The 22,562-nt window shown below is 38.8% G+C and overlaps 1 protein-coding gene across 2 annotated transcripts in view; it reads right to left on the bottom strand.

Annotated features, from left to right (window-relative positions):
- The window catches only part of nt5c1bb (5'-nucleotidase, cytosolic IB b), a 78,427-nt gene that overhangs the window by 35,253 nt on the left and 20,612 nt on the right, over nucleotides 1-22,562 (bottom strand). The window contains exon 4 of one of the 2 annotated variants that reach the window (XM_073855478.1): nucleotides 11,628-11,750. The exons of the other annotated variant lie outside the window; for it this stretch is intronic. Within the exon in view, the coding sequence (XP_073711579.1) occupies nucleotides 11,628-11,750 (123 nt within the window). The remainder of the gene's footprint in view (nucleotides 1-11,627; nucleotides 11,751-22,562) is intronic. 2 annotated transcript variants of the gene reach the window in all.

Below are 22,562 nucleotides of genomic sequence, written 5' to 3'. Positions count from 1 at the left end.
GTTCGTCACTGTACATTAAAAATCCCACACGAACATCACAGCGTAAATGCTAGGTTTAAGATATATATATATATATATATATATATATATATATATATATATATATATATATATATATATATATATATATATATATATATATATATATATATATATATATATATATATATATATATATATATAACAGATAATCTAGATAAATTTATTCTAATATTCTGTTTTTTAAAACATGGTAATGTTCAGTGTTTTAATGTCAGACAATCATTGAAAAATCTTCCATTATTTTGCTTTAATTGCTAGTCCGGGTTTGGTTGAAGGCTACAGTTTGTCCGGTTAGAACAAGTATGTCTCACTCAAAGTATTAAAATCGTTGACTTTATTAAATGTACATAGATGAGTGGTTAGTATAATGCACGCACACGCACAGTCCACAAAACCTCCTTTGATTTGAATCAATTCTGCTTATTTAAACTATAACTATTTACACTATTCAGCCGATCTCCTATCATTCACCTGCTCTATTCTCCGACACTGCGCAGACTCTAGCGGAAAGTTTTGGAACAGTCCATTTCGCACTTAATAACAGGGGTGACCGGATTAGTCCATTTATTAAAGGTGACACTTTTCTACAATCATTGAAATGTGGGGAAAATGAAGAGAAAGGCAGCAGATATAGCATCATTCTCCAGAAAGAGTAGCAAGAAGCAGCCAAATGATTTGATTAAATTATTTGATTATGACTATTTGATTAAATAGTTTAAAAAAACATGATGTTGAATTATGACTATAAATTGTATGTTAATCTCAATTCATTTTAATTAAAATGAAAGTATTGCAGCAATTGTATGTTATACATTATTCTTATTAACACACCTATTATACTTAAAAGTATTTTAAGGTTGGATGATAGAGATTTTATGTGCCACCCCAGAGTAACTGCTGGTCCCTGCTTGGCCACCCCTATAAGAAATCCCTTGCTCCGCCACTGATTAGCAAAACACAAAAAATACATTATATTATAAATCTTTACCACAAGTGACTTTACGGACAAGTGACTTTTGTGCATGGACAAGTGAAACACAAATCCGACAAGTTGCTCAAAAAGTTAATGTCAAGCCCTGTGTATGTATGTATGTATGTATGTATGTATGTATGTATGTATGTATGTATGTATGTATGTATGTATGTATGTATGTATGTATGTATGTATGTATATATATATATATATATATATATATATATATATATATATATATATATATATATATATATGATTTATATATGATTTATATATGATTTAACAATTTATACTTTCCATATAAACAACCAAAGCGTATGCATGAATATGCATGGCATATAGCCTAAAGAAAATATTGAAGACAAAAATCTGCATTACACAAATAATCATTGAAACAGCAGAGACCTTCCTTTCATTTTCTACGTTTGTCAGTACTCTACTCAGCACCAACTGCTTCAACCAGAATGCGTGCCAAAGGCGATGGAACATTATGCTTGAGTAGGAAGCTGAGATTCAGGCGCGAGGAGAGGACAGGACACGTAAGAGACACTAGCCACAAGGAGGCTGATAGGCCCTACCTATGGTCCTAACCCACACTCCTAATCAATAGGTGGTGGTAATGCACCTAAAAGTTGTTTGCTAACCACCAGTAAAACTCGAGAAGGAGACTGATCGTTGGCATGCTCTCGACCCAGGAAAAACAGAGGTGGTGCTTTCCAGTTTTGATTGCATCTCTTCCAGGAGAGATTTTTGTGAACCAGAGGGGCAGCAGAAGGAGTGAGAAGGGAGAGAGTAATCGTTGTTTTGTTCCACAGATGCTGTTTTAAACCAGTTTCCACGGCCTAAGCTGATGTTAGAAAATCCATCAACAGGGAATCTGCAGGCTAAGACACCAAGTGAAGTGCAAAAGCATGGGTATATAAGTCATTTAAATTAGTGAAGAACCAAGATGGACTCCTAATCATGATAACAGCATGTTCTTTTGGCAATTTATTTCTTTGCTTTTCCACGTTCCCAAAGCTCCTTGAAAGTTTGTTTATTATTTATTTATCTATTATTGTCTGTGCATTTTGTTTATACATATATTGTATTTTTTAACTGTATAATGGCACTGCTGAAAGTTTGAAATACATAGACATTGGTAATTTAAATTTCTTTAATTTATATTTTGTATATTTTCTGTTTTATGTCACTCTTTTAAAATGTAATTTATGTAAAATGTAATGCCACACATTTATGTAATGTAAAGCAAATCACATTGTCTGACCATGTGTTAAACCTCTTGTGGTTGTAATAGGCCTGTTTAGCTCTCTACCTTAAATTGGTTTTAGTATGTGTGCCCGATTAAAAGAAAATAAAGGTGGCTTTTGATAGATTATCCATTAGTCTGTGTTAATATGTGGTATAAATGTGTGCACATATATTTCATGTATGTTTTCCATATCATTTTACATATATTTAAAATATATTCTACCATATAGTAAACATACATGTGACACTATATCTGTACATATATTGTTAATACATTTTTGCATATCAATTGGAATACAATATGGAAGATATTTATAAATATAATATTGCATTTATTTTGAGATATATAAACATATATTATATTCATGTGCAATATATTAATAGCGGCAATTATTTAAATTTACAATATACTGCAATAAATAACATATCGTCGCTGCCCGATGAAACTCACGTATGTCCAAAACGGTTACTTTTCAGAAAGTGAAAAAAACACCGTATATCAAAAGCAGTTGAATGTAGCGTTGTCATACTTGGTACGGCATATTTACATGTAACCATATTCTTGCTAGTGTAATGATATAATCCACATTTGACCAAAATTGAGTTTAAATGGACATGCGTGCATATTTTACAGTAACTGTGATCGATACGCGTTCTTCCGATCATTAATTAGAATGGCCAAGTCGCGTTTCGTATTGACAGATGAATACGCTCAGTTCATTAAATAGCCTACGTCTTAGTTAAATACGCTTACTTTATTTAATATTAATTATACATTTATTAAATGTCTCTTGCAACCTATGAAGGGACAATGAATCAATACACTGACATGGTAATGCTACACAGCAGGGGCGTCAGTTTGTGTTGAAAAGTGGTGGGGACAAAAGATCAGATAAAAACATTACTGCAGGACAGGAAAAAATTGAATAACGGCGCATCAAAAATGGGCATAGCGTAGGCTATTCAACAACAAGAAAAACCCTCAAAAATGTCGACTGCACACATGTAACAGTCCCTGCAACACCAGCTCAACCGAACAGTGCCAAAGCACCATAGCGTAGAAAACAGCAGCGCTTTTAGTCAATGATTACAATTAATTTCATTACATTTGTACAAGAAAACACACCATAAGCATACAACGCAACATATGTGACACTAGACCACAAAACATCGCTTGATTTTTCAGAACATTTTAACAAAACGCCTTCAAAAAGCGGTGGGATGTCCCCAGCGTAAATAACAACACCAATGCTAGACAGATACTTTGTTTGCACAGTCCTACCGTAATTAAGGCACTCCTAGATGTTCGTCTGGCATCCGGGGGAAACGTTTACCTCGATGAAGGAAAGTCATTGTCATGTTTATTCGGCTATATCCAGTGCTGAGCTTCGATGAAACTTTACGAGACCGGCGAGATGCTTCACAGGCGGAAGATATGCGGCGTGATTGACAGCTTTGACACCAAATGGGTATACGTGAAAATCAGATGACATGATTTCACAATTTTTAATTGGCCATTTAGGTATGTGACGCATACTTTATACGGAAATGAACCTGGACATTCAATCAGTCGAAAAATCTCAAAATCTGCAAAATGAACATATGTGATTTTCATCGGACAGCGACGATATATATATATACAGTATTGTTCAAAACAACAGCAGCACAATGTGACCAACCAGAACAATCAAGGTCCCCAGCATATTTTTATTGCTATGTGGCAAACAAGTTACCAGTAGGTTCAGTAGATTCCCAGAAAACAAACAAGACCCAGCATTCATGATATGCACGCTCTTAAGGCTGTGCAATTGGGCAATTAGTTGAGGGGGGTGTGTTCAAAAAAATAGCAGTGTTTACCTTTGACTGTACAAACTCAAAACTATTTTGTACAAACATTTTTTTTTTCCTAATATTTAGTTGTATGACCACAGTTTTTTAAAACTGCTTGACATCTGTGTGGCATGGAGTCAACCAACTTGTGGCACCTCTCAGCTGTTATTCCACTCCATGATTCTTTAACAACATTCCACAATTCATTCACATTTCTTGGTTTTGCTTCAGAAACAGCATTTTTGACATCACCCCACAAGTTCTCAATTGGATTAAGGTCTGGAGTAGGGATGCAACGATACCACTTTTTCCATCTCCGATCCGATTCCGATACCCGAATTCTGAGTATCGGCCGATTCCGATACCTGCCGATCCGATACTACTGTATTTTTCTTGAGCAATTTAAATTACAGACAGACACGCACACAGACAGACACACGCACACAGACACACGCACACAGACACACACACACACACAGACACACACTCACACACACTCACACACACACAGACACACACACACACACACACACACACAGACACACACACACAGACACACACTATATAAATGTCTAAATCTAGCATAATATAATTATATTATATATAATTATACTTTTAAATTAAAAACCAATAATTTAAAATGATTTACAAGTTACAAGAACATTAGTAATTATTAACCATGGCAGTGTTTAGGAGAAAACAAAATAGGCACGTTTGATCAAATAAGTGTGCTAAATATATTTTCCTTAATCGCGCAAAAAGTCACAGTAAAAAAGCTTTAGTGTGCAGATGGTTATTTTGGGAATTATGCACTTAACCGGACCTTTTATGCACATTTCGGGTGCAGAATTGATGCGCCTAAATCATATTGAGTGCGCATTCTGCGCAATACTGTGCAGCATTGATGCTCTAGAAGCGTCCTCACACTCGCATGGGAATCCTCGCTCCGCAATGGAAAGCTAAGTTCATAACTATTAAAACACAAAGAGATTTGATGCATCGTGTGCTCAGCACATACTGAATTGCATCCATCCAACAACTTACTGAGACTTTATAAAATCAGATCTTTAAAACAGCCTACAGTTATTGAGGGTTCGTGTGTTGAATGACGCATTTCATCCGTCCGCTTCACCTGTGAATCCTCAGCACATAGTGAATTGCATCCATCCAACAGCTTACTGAGACTTTATGAAATCAGATCTTTAATAAAGACTAACGTTACAGTTATTGTGTGTGTGCGTGTGTTGAATGACGCGTTTTCATCCGTCCGCTTCTCATCAGTGGATTAACTCAGTTTGCAAGTAAGTTACAGTGTTTCTGTGAACATGAATATTTTTAAATGTGCGTTTGTTCCTTCACATGAAGCTATTGAGTGTAAGATGACTTTGATTATAGTGCATAAAAACGTTTATGGTGCTTTTATAATACTTTGACGTTTAATCGCTTGTCAGTGACAACCATGGGTAACGCGCAGTATCGGAATTGGATCGGTCCTGTTAGTCCGATATCCGATCCAGCAAAAAATGCCGGATCGGCCCCGATACCGATCCAGAATATCGGATCGGTGCATCCCTAGTCTGGAGATTGGGCTGGCCACTCCGTAACATTAATTTTGTTGGTTTGGAACCAAGACTTTGCCCGTTTACTAGTGTGTTTTGGGTCATTGTCTTGTTGAAACAACCATTTCAAGGACATGTCCTCTTCAGCATAGGGCAACATGACCTCTTCAAGTATTTTAACATATGCAAACTGATCCATGATCCCTGGTATGCAATAAATAGGCCCAACACCATAGTAGGAGAATAATGCCCATATCATGATGCTTGCACCTCCATGCTTCACTGTCTTCACTGTGTACTGTGGCTTGGGGGTCGTCTCACAAACTGCCTGTGGCCCTTGGACCCAAAAAGAAAAATTTTACTCTCATCAGTCCACAAAATGTTCCTCAATTTCTCTTTAGGCCAGTTGATGTGTTCTTTGGCAAATTGTAACCTCTTCTGCACATGCCTTTTTTTTAACAGAGGGACTTTGCGGGGGATTCTTGAAAATAGATTAGCTTCACACAGACGTCTTCTAACTGTCACAGTACTTACAGGTAACTCCAGACTGTCTTTGATCATCCTGGAGGTGATCATTGGCTGAGCCTTTGCCATTCTGGTTATTCTTCTATCCATTTTGATGGTTGTCTTCCGTTTTCTTCCACGTCTCTCTGGTTTTGCTCTCCATTTTAAGGCATTGGAGATCATTTTAGCTGAACAGCCTATCATTTTTTGCACCTCTTTATAGGTTTCCCCTCTCCAATCAACTTTTTAATCAAAGTACGATGTTCTTCTGAACAATGTCTTGAACGACCCATTTTCCTCAGCTTTCAAATGCATGTTCAAAAAAGTGTTGGCTTCATCCTTAAATAGGGGCCACCTGATTCACACCTGTTTCTTCACAAAATTGATGACCTCAGTGATTGAATGCCACACTGCTATTTTTTTGAACACACCCCTTTCAACTAATTCAACTAATTGCCCAATTGCACAGCCTTAAGAGCGTGCATATCATGAATGCTGGGTCTCATTTGTTTTCTGAGAATCTACTGAACCTACTGGTAACTTGTTTGCCACGTAGCAATAAAAAATATACTAAAAACCTTGATTATTCTGGTTAGTCACATTGTACTGCTATTATTTTGAACAATACTGTAGAATATATGTATCAACATATTACTCCATATATTGCCAATATATACTGCAATACATTACATAAATTTAGAATATATGTATCAACATATTACTTCTTATATTCCCAATATATACTGCAAAAGTTTTTAAACCAAAACTTTTAGTAGATTTGTAATAGATAGGCCTGAAAAGTGTGCCATAACTCTGTTCTGTGCAATAACTAGGTGTTCTGTACAGTTGTTATTTGTATCTATTTATTTATTTTATTTTATTTGTGTATTTATTGTTCACAATGGCAGCTGCTTCTTTGCACTACGCACTTTGGAGTCCATGACTAATTTCCCTGAGGGGACAATAAAGTATATTCTATTCTATTCTATTCTACATACATTTAGAATATATGTATCAACATATTACTCCAAATATTGCCAATATATACTGCAATATATTACATACATTTAGAATATATGTATCAACATATTACTCCATATATTGCCAATATATACTGCAATATATTACATACATATAAACAGGGTTCTAAATTAACACCCACCAACTGCGGGTTAAAATTCATTTTGGCGGGTGTTAATTAAAACTTACCCGCCAGTTTGGCTGGTGATGCATGAGGCATTGCATGAATGATACATAAAGCTCTGTTCTCGGACAATTATCCCTCTGGCAGTACTTCCTACATTTCCCATGAACACTGTGCCGTAATGCTACGTGATGATGTTTCATACACCCACTGGTGTTGAGTGAATCCAGTGCGAGAAACCATGGAAACGAGTGGAGCGCATCCACCAAAACACAAGGAAGGCGGAACGTGCCCCAGTGTTAATCTTAAGTTTAAATTTTAGCAGTTAACTAGTGTATTAATAGTGGCAAAACGGATCTATATTAAATGTAGTTACCCAACTTATGCTTGTAAAAGTGACGCAGCAGTCACACTGACGCATACACGCACAAATCCATGTCCGTGCGCGTCTTTGCATTCATGCAATTACATGACGCCACGTAATTGAGTAAGCAGCTTATGAAAACATGACAAAACTAAAGTAAGTTTCTAAATAATAATGATAATCTTAAACTCGATCACTATTGGCTTCTGTAGATGGACATCTGAAATGTTTTGTGCAAAGCAGTAAAAGGGAAGCAGAAAGGAGATGATGAGTTTAAGGGAGGTAAGACAAATTACATCCTTACTCAGTCAGGTCTCAAACATTAGAGGAAATATCTCAGGGAAACCTCTTTTCAAGTCTTTAGGATTGCATTGTTGCAGAGAAAATTAACACATTTATGTCTTACACTGTTCTGTATTTTCAGATATGAAACTAATATTTAGTTTACTAATACTTAATTCTAGGACACTATAAACACTTAGCAGTAACTATGACTAAGATTATTTAAGTATAGCAGTTATAAAATGACTGGTTTCTTAAAATATTGTAAAAATATTATTGTAAAAATAAGTTATTAATCATTGCTGTCATTGTGTAATGTTGAAAATATTTCTGCTGTCATTATTTCCAAATATTTTATGCCATTTATGCCTCCAAACATGTTAATAATGTTAGGTATGATGAAGATGAGGGAGACTTTTTGAAGCGAGAGGAGGCAAGGATATAGACAGAGAAACAAAGAAAGCTTGTGTTTGATCACAAAAATGTTGTCATGTTTTGTCAGGATTGTTGCATACGCGAAAGAAAAAATGAAATGAACAATTTCGTGGTGGGAACTAATAACTTTAAAGTTAAGGCAGTAAAGGACCATGAGAGTGCCCAAAGTCATCAGAGAGCCTAACGTTAATTAAAACTGCCAAGACAGGTCGTATTGAAGAGAGCCTTACATTTATGTAAGCTTGGCTGGTGATCAAAAAAGTTAATTTAGAACCCTGCATATAAAATATATGTATAAACATATTACTCCATATATTACCAATATATTATGGGATATATGAAATAGTATAATGAGATGTATTTACTCAATATATAAAAACGGCAATAATTGCAGTATTGTTCAATATATTGCATTATACAACAGTTCTTTCTGGTTCTCGAATCTGATTGGCTAAGAGCTATGCGATATTCTACTGATAACGGACCAGTAACCGCTTCACCTTTCGTATCATTCCGCTACCTAGTGAATGGAGGTCCTTTAAACAGGCTCATCTCTGAATGGAAAAACTGCACGCACACACGGACAAACACAGACGCGCTGTTTTTAAACACTCTCCGTGTGTCTCATTTCACTAGCTCGTAAATCAGTCTGTGAATCCCAATCGGAAGCGACTATTCCGTCAAAGATCAGCGCTCTTGGATGTTACGTTAAATTTAATGGGAGTAATGTCTTGTCACATCGTGTGGACTATTAACACTTGGAAAGAGGAATGTAAACAATATTTTTTCTGGAGCGATATCTCTTCTCTAATAATCGAGTGCTCGTATCGCGTTAAGAATATATGGGAAAGCAATAGTAACATTATATAAGTATAGTTTTATTAACTTTTACCTCGCGCCAATAACAACACAAAAGACCCTAAATATGAATAAGAAAACAAGCTCGGCCTATGTGTAGAAACAGGTGTGAATCAGGTGGCCCCTATTTAAGGATGAAGCCAACACTTGTTGAACATGCATTTGAAAGCTGAGAAAATGGGTCGTTCAAGACATTGTTCAGAAGAACAGCGTACTTTGATCAAAAAGTTGATTGGAGAGGGGAAAACCTATAAAGAGGTGCAAAAAATGATAGGCTGTTCAGCTAAAATGATCTCCAATGCCTTAAAATGGAGAGCAAAACCAGAGAGACGTGGAAGAAAACGGAAGACAACCATCAAAATGGATAGAAGAATAACCAGAATGGCAAAGGCTCAGCCAATGATCACCTCCAGGATGATCAAAGACAGTCTGGAGTTACCTGTAAGTACTGTGACAGTTAGAAGACGTCTGTGTGAAGCTAATCTATTTTCAAGAATCCCCCGCAAAGTCCCTCTGTTAAAAAAAAGGCATGTGCAGAAGAGGTTATAATTTGCCAAAGAACACATCAACTGGCCCAAAGAGAAATGGAGGAACATTTTGTGGACTGATGAGAGTAAAATTGTTCTTTTTGGGTCCGAGGGCCACAGGCAGTTTGTGAGACGACCCCCAAACTCTGAATTCAAGCCACAGTACACAGTGAAGACAGTGAAGCATGGAGGTGCAAGCATCATGATATGGGCATGTTTCTCCTACTATGGTGTTGGGCCTATTTATCGCATACCAGGGATCATGGATCAGTTTGCATATGTTAAAATACTTGAAGAGGTCATGTTGCCCTTTGCTGAAGAGGACATGCCCTTGAAATGGTTGTTTCAACAAGACAATGACCCAAAACACACTAGTAAACAGGCAAAGTCTTGGTTCCAAACCAACAAAATTAATGTTATGGAGTGGCCAGCCCAATCTCCAGACCTTAATCCAATTGAGAACTTGTGGGGTGATATCAAAAATGCTGTTTCTGAAGCAAAACCAAGAAATGTGAATGAATTGTGGAATGTTGTTAAAGAATCATGGAGTGGAATAACAGCTGAGAGGTGCCACAAGTTGGTTGACTCCATGCCACACAGATGTCAAGCAGTTTTAAAAAACTGTGGTCATACAACTAAATATTAGTTTAGTGATTCACAGGATTGCTAAATCCCAGAAAAAAAAAATGTTTGTACAAAATAGTTTTGAGTTTGTACAGTCAAAGGTAGACACTGCTATTTTTTTGAACACACCCCTTTCAACTAATTGCCCAATTGCACAGCCTTAAGAGCGTGCATATCATGAATGCTGGGTCTTGTTTGTTTTCTGAGAATCTACTGAACCTAAAATATACTAAAAACCTTGATTATTCTGGTTAGTCACATTGTACTGCTATTATTTTGAACAAGACTGTATATATTCTTATATAATATATCATGATATATTACTATGTAAATTTCACAATATATGGAGACACATGAAATATATTGTCACGTAATATATTTAGAAATATATTTTTGTTGCATAAGGGCTGCCCCATTTCCGACTCCTCCTCTGCCCTGGAACCCTGCCTTGTTCCGTTCCCCCCATCCTTTCTGGTCCTACCCTACCACAGCCTGTCTTTCCTAAACCCCACAAGCATGCCCGGACTCCTCGCCCCAAGTTCTCAACTTCACCTCCTGGACCTAAGACCCCTTCCCCGCCCAGTCCCACCCTGCCTGGACCACCCCCTATGAACTCTGTTCCCCCCCTCCCTTGGTTGTTGTTTTCATTATGTCACCCCAACCCTGTCGTTGTTTATTCCTGTTTACCCTTGTTATTATTTGTCATGTTCTGTTGGTGTGTGTCTGTGTTTCAGTCTGTCATGTCCTGTGTTTAGTGTTCCCCTGAGAAGCGTCTGGTAGCAGCTCCTTAAGGGGGGGTCTGTCATGGTTTTGCACTCTTGTCCTTGTTCTACTCTAGTTTTGAGGCCGGATCATGACAGGCCCATGTTTTGTGTGCTAGCACATGGCCTTTTGTTTGGGCTGTGTGCTTGAATGTCTAGTCTCCTGACTGTTTGTTTCCATGCAAGTCTTTGTATCAAGTCAAGTCAAGTCAAGTTTGTTTTGTCTAGTTTTGTGTTACCCTGAAAGTCTGTCTGTTCATTACCTTGTTTACCCCCTCATGGGTTTTGTTTTTGTTTTTTGTTCAATAAACCTGTTAAGTGTTCACCTGAGTCTGCAATTGGGTTCTGTCTTCCTACAACCCTGACATGTGTATATATATATATATATATAGAATGATATATTAAATACATGGATGTATTGAAACAATGGATGGTTGTGATGCAAAAAATGTTAAGTATAAACAATTTACCTTCCTCAATGGCCTCCAGGACTTTCTTGGAGTCTTTAGAGAGATACAGGTTGGTCAAATAGGCCTTGAGGTAGCCGATTGGGCTTTGACCTCCAGTCATACAGAAACGCTCAATGGTCAGATCTGATAAGAAGGAAAAAAAGCATAAATCCATATTACCATTCAAGTATTTAGCTGCTTGTTCTATTGCAGTGCTTCCCAAAATGTGGGTCACAGCGTTATTGCATGGGGGTTGCGGCCAAGGTTGAAATAAAGTTTAAAGCATTTCACTGCAAAAAGCAAATATTAATTACAGTTTTATTAACGACTTTTGTTATAGACCAGATTCAGAGCGATGATCAAAACATACACAGAGCCTGCCCTGTTTTCTAGTCTGCCTTGTTCTCTCTTGTTCCTGTGTGCTCTACCACTTGTTTGTTGCCATGGACATTAATGCCTATGTGTTTCCATAATGATTCATTTTTTTCTGCTTTATGATTGGTTGTCTTCATGTTTAAATACTCTGTCTGTCCAATGCCTGTTTGTCCGTCATTGTTTGTTTTTACCTTGTTTATCCTGTGGACCCCTCGCCTAAACTTTTTGGTGGGCAGTATACAGCAGGCTCCGCAGGCTGGAGAGCCAGGCTGATCTCGGATGCCTGTGTGCACTACTCTAATGGTGGCTAGCCAAAGACTCATGACAGCATCTGAACCACTTTCCAAGACTGCTGCCATGTCTGTATCTGTTCCTGTGTCCAAGATGGCCACCGCACCCGAGCCACTTCACAAGATGGCCACCCCACCCGAGCCACTTTACAAGATAGCCGCCGCACCCGAGCCACTTCACAAGATGGCTGCCGCACCCGAGCCACTCGACAAAATGGCCGCCGCACCCGAGCCAGGCGAGACGAGACAATGTCAGCCGTGTGGAACTATTCTAAAATGAATGAAGATGACAAAACAAAGGCGGACTGCAAATTGTGCTCAGCGAAATTGTCCAGAGGAGGCTGAAAAGGTAGCACAATTAACACAAGTAATTTAATCAAGCACCTAAAATCCCAACACGACAACGAGTACAAAGAGTTTACCCACGCTTCTAAACCAACATAACCCACGCTGCATCAAACTCTTGCAAGACGTGAGAAAATGTCCTGAGACAATCCACATGCTGTGAAAATAACACAGGCAATTATCGAGTACATTGCATTGAGTGACCAGCCACTCTTGGAGGTAGAAAATGTGGGATTCCTGCATCTCCTCCATGTTCTGAAGCCCAGATATGATGTCCCAAGCTGCCGCTACATGACTGACATGGAGCTGCCTAAACTACACGACTCCGTGAAAAAAAATATCCACAGCCTACTGCAAACCTCGTCTACGTTTAGTTTCACCACGGATATTTGGGCAAGCAGTGTTAGCCCCGTGTCGCTAATTAGCCTAACCTCCCAGTGGATAGACGAGAGTTTCACGCCGCAACGAGGCATATTACATGCGAAACAATTCCGCGGCTCGCACACCAGCCAGGCTATAGCGCATGTGTTTGAGGAAATGCTCCAGACATAGGGTATACCTAAAACATCAGTACATGTTGTGTTTCGTGAAAACGCCAAAAACATGATTAAAGCCATGATTGAAGCAGGGCTCCCAAGTCTGCCGTGTGTCGCGTACACGTTCCAACTGGCTGTTCACGAGGGTTTATTAGCACAGAGGAGCATAGCTGATGCTATAGCCGTGGGGGGGGAAATAGTTGGGCATTTTAAACATTCCGCCTTAGCCTACTTGAGGACATTCAGGGACAGCTCAACCAACCAATAAAGAGACTGCAGCAGGACGTACAGACGCACTGGAACAGCACGTATTACATGCTCCAGTCCCTCATTGAGCAAAAGCGAGTGCTGGGGGTGTATGTGTCTAAGCATGAACTCTCTGACTATCTCACTGCTCACCAATGGGCTTTTATTGAGAAGACTGTTGCCATCCTCACCCCCTTTGAGGAACTAACTAAAAAAGTGAGCAGCTGCGACGCACTAGCCTCTGATGTCATCCCAGCTGTGACTGTACTAGTGAGCCTTCTAAACAGAGAAACAGATGAGGACCACAGCGTCAAGACAATGAAAGCAACCTTACTGGCAGCTGTCAAGAAGCACTTCAGTGACGTCGAGACCAACCCACTGTACTTTATCTACACAGTACTTGACCCAAGGTAAAGTCTGTGTGCTATTCAATGATAAACTACAGTACTAAATGTAAGTTTCATTTCCATCTGAAATATTATATTTTTGTAACTTAAATATACAAGTACAAATGCAATATTTATAATATGAAATATATTTCCCTTATTACTACCAGAAAGCCAAATGGCTAGCATTTATGACCGTGGTTTAGGGAAAACTAAAATATGTCCTATTTTTCCACATATTAATACATTCATGAATTTTGTTCAGGTATAAATATCGCTTCTTCTCCAACAATGCTCAGGAGACAAAGCTGCACCTGAAGCAGGAGCTGCAGATGATGTCCAGAGCTGAGGCAGAGGGGAGTCAGGCAGAAGCTGCAGAACCTCCTGCTAAACGGATCCTCAAGGCCCAGGCCAGCACTAGCAGCAGTCTGGACACTCTATTTGAAGAATTTGCTAAAGAGCAGCCCCAGGCAGCACAGCCGCTGGCGGCAGGTGCTGCCATTGAGCTCGACACATACCTCGGAGAGGCCCCAAGCCCTCGTGAAGACAGTCCTCTGAAGTACTGGGGTGTGAACAAAATCAGGTTCCCCACTTTGGCTAAAAAGGCCCATAAATACCTCTCAGCCCCATGTAGCAGTGTGGAAAGTGAAAGGCTTTTTAGCTCAGTGTCACACATTATAGATGAAAAAAGAAACAGGCTGACTGCTGATAATGTAGAAAAGCTACTTTTCTTAAAAAAACCCTGCCACTCACTTTTTCTAAATAGGCTCCATTAAGTGAGTCGTCTTAGACTTGATGTTGATACCTATCTCAGTTGCACTGACTGCCACAGTTCTATGTTGGTGGATGTTGTTAGTTTGTTCAAATACTGTGCAATAAATAGCAAAGATGTTTATAAATTTTTTTATATGAATTATATTTTCTGTAATATGTTGCATACAACATGCTTTTCATTTTAAATAAATGTTCTTAATTACAAACTAGTCCCTTGTTTCTTTGTTAAATTATATGACTAAAGCTGTTACCTGTAAATTTAAATCATGTTTTTTGGTTGGGGCATTAAGTACTCGGTATCGGCGAGTACTGAAATGCAAGTACTCATATCCCTAAAAAGTGGTATCGGTGAATCCTTAACAAATAACACATTAAATGTGAATAATAGACACAAATAATAAATTCATAACACAGAAGAATGCTCATTAAATATACCGAAAGTACATTAAGGCTGTTTCTCAATTCCAAGAACGCAAAGAACGGACTTGCGTTCTCAAGGAGATCAGTCTTGCCAGGCAACCTTGGAAAAACGAACTTTGAAGGTCGTGAGAACACAGAACGCACTTGTGAGAATAAAGTGTATGCACGTGGCGTCACCTTTGGCAAAAGTGACTGTGGTTACGCCCACGGAGTGGCAAAAGACAGAGCAGCAACAATTGTGTACAGTGTGAAATCAGCAAAAACACAGCGAAAATGCGTCTGAATTGGAAAAAGCTAGACTGATAGACTAGATAGTAGATAGACTGTACTAACAGATTTAACAGGAATTCGGAGCAATCGTTTTACAGACTGCCAAGAAACACAGAAAAGAGAAGTAAATTGATCATCCATGTCAACCTCCACTGACCACAGGTGGTTGACGAGTTGCTACGGTCACTATCAAATACAACTAAATTTAAATCTTTGCTAATATTTGTCAGTTATAGTGACATTTTCGCAGACGCCGCTAGAAAAGACAGCCATTTTGTTGAATGTTTTGCGACAGGGCGTGCTCCAGCGTGGAAAAGTGACGTCAATGCATACCCTTTATTAAGATGTGTGCAATTTTCCTGTTGGTCACCTGACCTCTGCCATTGTTTTGCCGCAATGACTTCTGGGGCGTAAAGCGATTTCAGCGTGCAAGTCTGCACTCGATGCATCCTTGATATCAAGAACACATCCGGGTATTTTCATGCTTCCTCTGTACTTGCGTTTATTGAACTTCGACGGTTATTGAAATGATGACGTAGAGCAGGGCTATTCAAATCTTACCCTGGAGGGCCGAGCACTGCAGAGTTTAGCTCCAACCCTAATCAAACACACCTGAGCAAGCCACGCTGCAAAAAATGACTTTCTTACTTAGTATTTTTGTCTTGATTTCAGTAGAAATATCAAAAAAATTCTTAAATCAAGATGTATTTTCTTGATGAGCAAAATGACCTAAGAAAATAATACTAGTTTTTAGACAAAAAATATACAATTTAAGTGAATTTGTGCTTAAAACAAGCAAAAATATCTGCCAACTGTGAGAACATTTTACTTGAATTAAGTGTTTAAGAAAAAGAAATCTTATTTCACAATACTTTTTCTCACCCCATTGGCAGATAATTTTGCTTGTTTTAAGGACAATTTCACTTTAATTGTATATTATTTATCTTAAAACTAGACTTCTTTACTTAGGTCATTTTTCTCATCAAGAAAAAGCATCTTAATTTAAGAATTTTTAGATATTTCTACTGAAAATAAGACAAAAATACTAAGTAAGAAAGTCATTTTTTGCAGTGCAATCAAGGTCTTCACGATCACTAGACAAGCACAGATGTTTCTGCACACACACTGGCGACTCATTTTCTGCTAGAAACACATTTGCATTTTCTAGGTTAGGGGGGCTTTAAGCTTATTATCTATATGGTATTTTGAGCTAATACTTCACATATGTAATGTAGGGACACCAATTTATTTGACATCTAAAAAAAATATTGTGACATGTTCCCTTTAAGTGCAAAAATGATCCAGAAACAGTTTTACATGACCATTTAGTTTGAGTTTGTAAATGGGGAAGAGTCATATCACTCCCCCGTTAAATACGGCGTACCTCAGGGATCAGTTCTAGGCCCTATCCTATTCTCGTTATATATGTTACCTCTAGGAGACATTATCAGGAAACATAACATAAGTTTTCACTGCTATGCTATACATCTACTCATGTAAAGCTGCTTTGCAACAATTAACAATTGTGAAAAGCGCTATATAAATAAAATTGAATTGAATTTACAACACTAGGATTTGTAATCAGAATTAAATGGTCTATTATTACCTTATTTGTTGTGTATAATAATGTTAAGCTCTGCTCTCATAGCAGCTCCTTCAGTAGCTGTGTGTGCGCGCAAACAGAACTTATGGTTGAGCCTGTATCAGATGAAGATACAGATTTTGAAGAATAATCAATTATTCAGAGTTTTGAAATGAGTGGTAAGTTTCTGAGAGGTACGTTTCTGTTTTTTCAGTATGGACCTGCAAAACGTAACTGTGACATCAACAGTAGAACTTCACCCTAAACTTCAGCATATAGCATTAACTAGCATATAGAGCTAACTCAGCAGTCACAACTGGCGTACATCACGACTGTAATGTTTCCAGCAGTCTTTTGCATGAATGAGGTTTACATAAGAAGGATGAAACAATCGTGTTTGAGGCTCATGATATGTCATTACCATGTACAGAACTCTTATTATTCATCGATGCCCATGTAAATACAGTTTTACATTCTACAGAGTCACTGTTCAGGTGATCAGTGTTTGCTATTAACTACAGGTATACCCAGGGACGTACTGGGACCGAAATTCAGCCCGGGACTTTAAGATGGAGAGGCCTTTTACGCAAGTGCCCTTGGTGCACGAGCAGGATTTTTTGCAGTTATTTTAATTCTAGTAGTGTTTTTATGGTATGAAGAGAATCAGATTATGCTGAAGACCTTAAAGAAACTTTAGGATAACACCTGCCTCCTCAGGTTGTATAAGCAAGTCACCACTGCACAAAACACAACCAGGTCAGCAAAACCTAATCTCGAACACATAAGTCACAGTATACTGCTAACTACCAGCATGTCATGTGTACAGTCAGTTGGAGTGATAAAATTGTTACAATTACTCACACATACCCACTCAGATAATCAAAAACTACAATACAGTCCCATAAAACATAAAATAGAGATTGTGTGTGTACGTACTCACTTTCAACTCTCCCTGGCTCCACTTCCCCTGTGCTGGACCTTGCCTCTGCTTACTGATTGTACAGCTACATGTGCATGAAAGAACATCAGTAATAAATATGACTAAGAATAATTCCTTTTTTTAATTCAATCTGTGCTTTAGTCAGGTTATAATCTAGTAAGTGAAACGATTGCATTTTATCCTATATGTAAATATGTAATATTGTGCTGTATTTTTCTATTTGTGTGTCCTTAATAAAGCTTTGATTGATTGATTGATTGATATGCCTACCCTGCTGAAAAAAACAGCATAAAACCAGCATGGGAATTATGCTGGTTTGATGCTGGTCACCAGCATAGCACCAAAACACAACATATGCTGGTCTTGCTGGTATGCTGGTTTTTCCAGCAGGGTAATATGATTGCCTACCCAGCCCTGCACACTGCCCCGTCACTGTTTTTGTACTGGTTCCATTCTCCTCCTCCTCTTGTTCTGCTTTCCTTCCTCCTCCTCATCAATATGACTGCAAGGGTCATCATCAACCTGTCTCTCTCCATCAGTGACCTTAACAGCTAATATACAGACATACAGGGATTCCTTAGACCATTTTACTGTTTGAACACAATGATGACGTGGAAACGTATGCATGCGCATGTTGGCAATGGAAGTATGGCAAGAATCAGCAGTGAAGCAACACAGACAGAGAAAGTTATATTAAAAAGTTGACTTTATCAAGTTTTTCAACACAGCTACCAGATCCGTGTACTATAGTGGAGTGAATAGAAGACGTTAGCAGATGGCCAAATATAAAGTGACCATATATACGTATATTGGTATATTATTAGTGCAACCAAACGCAATTACCAGACATTTTGATGCTGGGAAACTGTTTTGACAAACTTACTGAGTTGCTAACACGTTAAAACCACTGGGGAACAACACCACTTCTGTTGCCAAAATGCGCACGCAGGTTATTTCAATTTCATAAGCGGGATAATGTAGAGCGAGGCGGTTCTTATAGCGAATACAACCCCGTAAGGCTGATTCAAGCTCCGCTTTGCGTGGGGTCCTGATAAGTCTGTCGGGGTTGTATTCGCTATAACAACCACCTCGCTCTACATTATCCCTTATATATGCCTATATTTAAATGCAAATATAAATGATTTCAGTGTATAATAGATGCATCACTAATTGTGCACCTGTTCTGTCCATGCTGCTGGTTCTTCCTCATCTGCACCTCCTGCCACAGCGTCCTTTTGACTGCGAAAAAGGTCTGTTAATTTGCCGCATTTGGCTGCCTCTTGTGCCAACATTTTTATTTTTTAGGCCCCACTCATTTCTTTATCTTCTTTTCTTGTTTTCACAATTTTTACCGTCTTGTCTATGTTGCATTCACACGAATCCAAACCTGACCAAAAGTAAACTCTTTTGATCGGCGCCTTTGAGCCAATCGGATGTGAGGGAAAACGAGGATCAGTCCAAGTTGGGAGGGGCCGCTCTTATCCCCCCTCAAGATTTGAAGAATTGGTTTGGCCCGGTCTGAAACAGACACAGCGTTCCGCTGCAGCTGAGCGCCTGCTCAGGCATTTAAAAAAAAAAAACTTTTTGACCCCCGGCCGGTTCGGCCTGAAATTCGGGATTGCTCCCGGAACTCCCGATGGCCAGTCCGCCCCTGGGTATACCTTTTCTAGGCGTGTTTCCCGAACGGTACCTTAGCGAGTTTCTTAAGGTATTCCTTCTTACGTACAACATTACCAGGTGCTGTCCATGGCGATGGTGCTGAATAGGTTGATATCGATTGCTCGACAATCAATTGTTCACTTTATGTAATAGGTTTCGCTGCGTTATGAGATAGTGGTGATCTTTATTAAAGAAACATTTCAGAAATAGCTCAAGTTAAATTTATTAGGAATATCTTGTAAAAATATATCAAATTGCAAACAATTAAATTCAACCTTTTATTTTATATCAAACCCGTGCAAAACCCGCAATTCATTTCCAAACGTATCATGCATAAACTGCTCCAATGCATCCACTATGCCTTCACTTTAAAGGATAATTTATATTAGAGTAGGGATGTCCCGATCAGGTTTTTTTGCCCTCGAGTCCGAGTCATTTGATTTTGAGTATCTGCCGATACAGAGAATAAAATAATAAAGAAGAGTGAAAAAACAGATCCAGGACGTTCCTTATGTCATGCCGCATGCATTGCTGTTTATGTGTGAAGTCAAAAGGGTCTAACTCTGTGCCAGCGCATAACTATAGATGTGTTAAAAAATAATGAGAATATAGTATATATTTGCAGAGGTTAAATTTGGGTTTGTTTTGTGGGGATGCTCTGTTAGGAGGGAGGGTTCGAGGGTCCTGATGACAGCAAAGCCACTGGTGTGTTTCAATGACATTTTGGACCTCTGATAGGATTTTATAAGTTTCAGCTTTAAAGCTGTGCCACAGGTTGACCCAAACTTTAAAACCTGAACTTTAAATTATGCAAATCTATGAGTCTGACATGCATTTGTTGCATATGTCATTATGCACAATTGATCAAACTTTGAAGGAAGTTATAAGAATCAACCTCCTTGACTAATTCTAGGCATAAGATAGACTACCCAAAAAGACTCAATTAACAAGAAAAACAACATACTGATTCAGCAATAGGCTATGTCTTATAAATTAGCCATAGAGATTCCCTGAGCTGGTCAGCAGTTAGTTAAACCAGTGGTTCTCAAACTGGGGGCCGGGGCCAATTTATCATGAATTCTGTGCAATTAAACCTATAGAAATTAGGCTACTAACCAACAGCACTACTTTCTATCATTTAATATGTTTTGTTTAATTAAAAGTTGAGTTTTAGAACAGTTTTTTGTCATAAATATTCTTTGGGGGGGCCACGAAGGTATGCGCCGTACACAAGGGGGGCCGCACGCTAAAAAAGTTTGAGATCCACTGAGTTAAACAATCACTATAGTTAGGTCGTAATTGATTTGTATAATCAAAATACATTATTTTATTAAACTATACAATAAGTTCTATCCAGTTATCTAGTTATCATATTGTAATGAGATGAGTGACATGGCTACACATACTTTAATACTTTGTTTCTAGACTTCTATTAAGTTTTCTCGACGTGGGCACCATTCTTACCCCTCTCTCTCTCTTTAACCTCATTCACACAGACCTCTGGTCCCAGAAAATACCCGTAAAATTGCCAGACAAGCGTCTGTGTGAACAAAAACTCGTTTCGTTAATCTTCTGGGATTGTTGCCGGAAAGAGCACCTAGTAAGATACGCGGGTAACCCTCTGTGTGAACAAGAAGCGTGTCGAAGTGAGGACGCGCGCGTCATCATCACAACACAAGTTATGGTTCAGCTCCTTACAACGAAATAACATGCATATAAACATTCATCACGAGAAATGTTGCAAACTAGATTGACGCAGTAATCAGGAAATGATAAGACGCATAAACAATGACGCACGTGCCGTAGTTAGGACGCGCGTGTCATGGCAACATGAAGTTGGTTCAACTCTTTAAAATGAGGGATTTACAACATTCACAACGAGAAATGTCAGCAAACTGGACTAACGCAGATATCAGGTAAGTTAGCTCATTACTTACTGCGCTGAAACGGAGATCATTCAGCAGCATAAAAGAATATCGCGTCACATGCTCATTTGAGCTAAAATAAACGAAAATACCTGCGCGTCATCCCAACAAGTCGTTCAGCTCCTCAAAATGCGGGTTTTAAATGCATATAAACAATCACAATGAGAAATGTCTGAAAACTGTATTAAAGCAGAGCTCAGGGAGCTCGTCAAATATCCACTCAGAAGCTGAGATCATTCACCAGCATTAGAACGGTGCGTCACGCGTTCCTTTATAATCTTATCATAAACAAAAATGCACGCGAGTGGTTCTTGGAGGGAGAAATAATATATAATATGCAAACTTCAGACACTGCGTAGAAGAGAGGGCGGGACTTTCAATAGGTCACGTGTCTTTCCGGGACCGTCACATGCCGGATAAACTTGGCAGTGTGAATGAAAAAAAAATCTAACTATTCCGGAAAAATCCAGGATGCATATCCCGTGTATTTCACGGAATTTGTGTGTGAAAAGGGCTTTTCTCATCTCTACAATGTGTAGTGTGATCCTCCAGCCCGAATGCGCGTTCTTGAGGTTCTGAGTGAGACATGGAGCTGCGTACTGATGTAGATTAACTGAGCACATAGTGACAAAAACGATCAACGCGTCGTTTAAAGGCGGGTGTACACGGTGCGATTTTTGTTGTCGTAGGAGCTCGCATGCGATTTTTTTTCTCGGGAGCAAATCGTTCATGCTCGTATGGTCGCGGCTCGCATCGTGTGAGAGGAATTACGTGCCGAGCAGGTTACGAGCACCTTACGACCTCCCGATAATTTTTAAACATTTCAAAAAAGTTTGGGAGCTGTCGGTATAAATTCGTAGTGTTGGTGCGGGTGAACGAGACGATCTGGCAATGCACTTGAAGTTGACCAATCAGAATGTCCAAACACAGAAGAAGAAAGACAAATGTGGCAATGCTACCTCAAATCTGGACTACAACTCTATAGCTGGCTATGTTTCGTGCACACACACACACTCCGGTGACCGACATCATGACAAAAATGACAGGTCCTTTCAGTGACGACCTCTTGATCAGCTTCTTTGCCTGAAAAACCTGTCATACGTGTTTTTGTGATGTCCGGTCACAGCTTTGGATGTGTGCGGAAACAGGAGAGAGTGTAGGCTATAAGGGCTACCACAATGCATAAAACGAGGGCTACTTTTTGATAT

Source organism: Misgurnus anguillicaudatus, chromosome 18 (assembly GCF_027580225.2).
Source record: "Misgurnus anguillicaudatus chromosome 18, ASM2758022v2, whole genome shotgun sequence".
NCBI lineage: Eukaryota > Metazoa > Chordata > Actinopteri > Cypriniformes > Cobitidae > Misgurnus > Misgurnus anguillicaudatus.
Note: the sequence above shows the minus strand (reverse complement) of the source record. Positions and strands in the feature narration are given on the sequence as shown.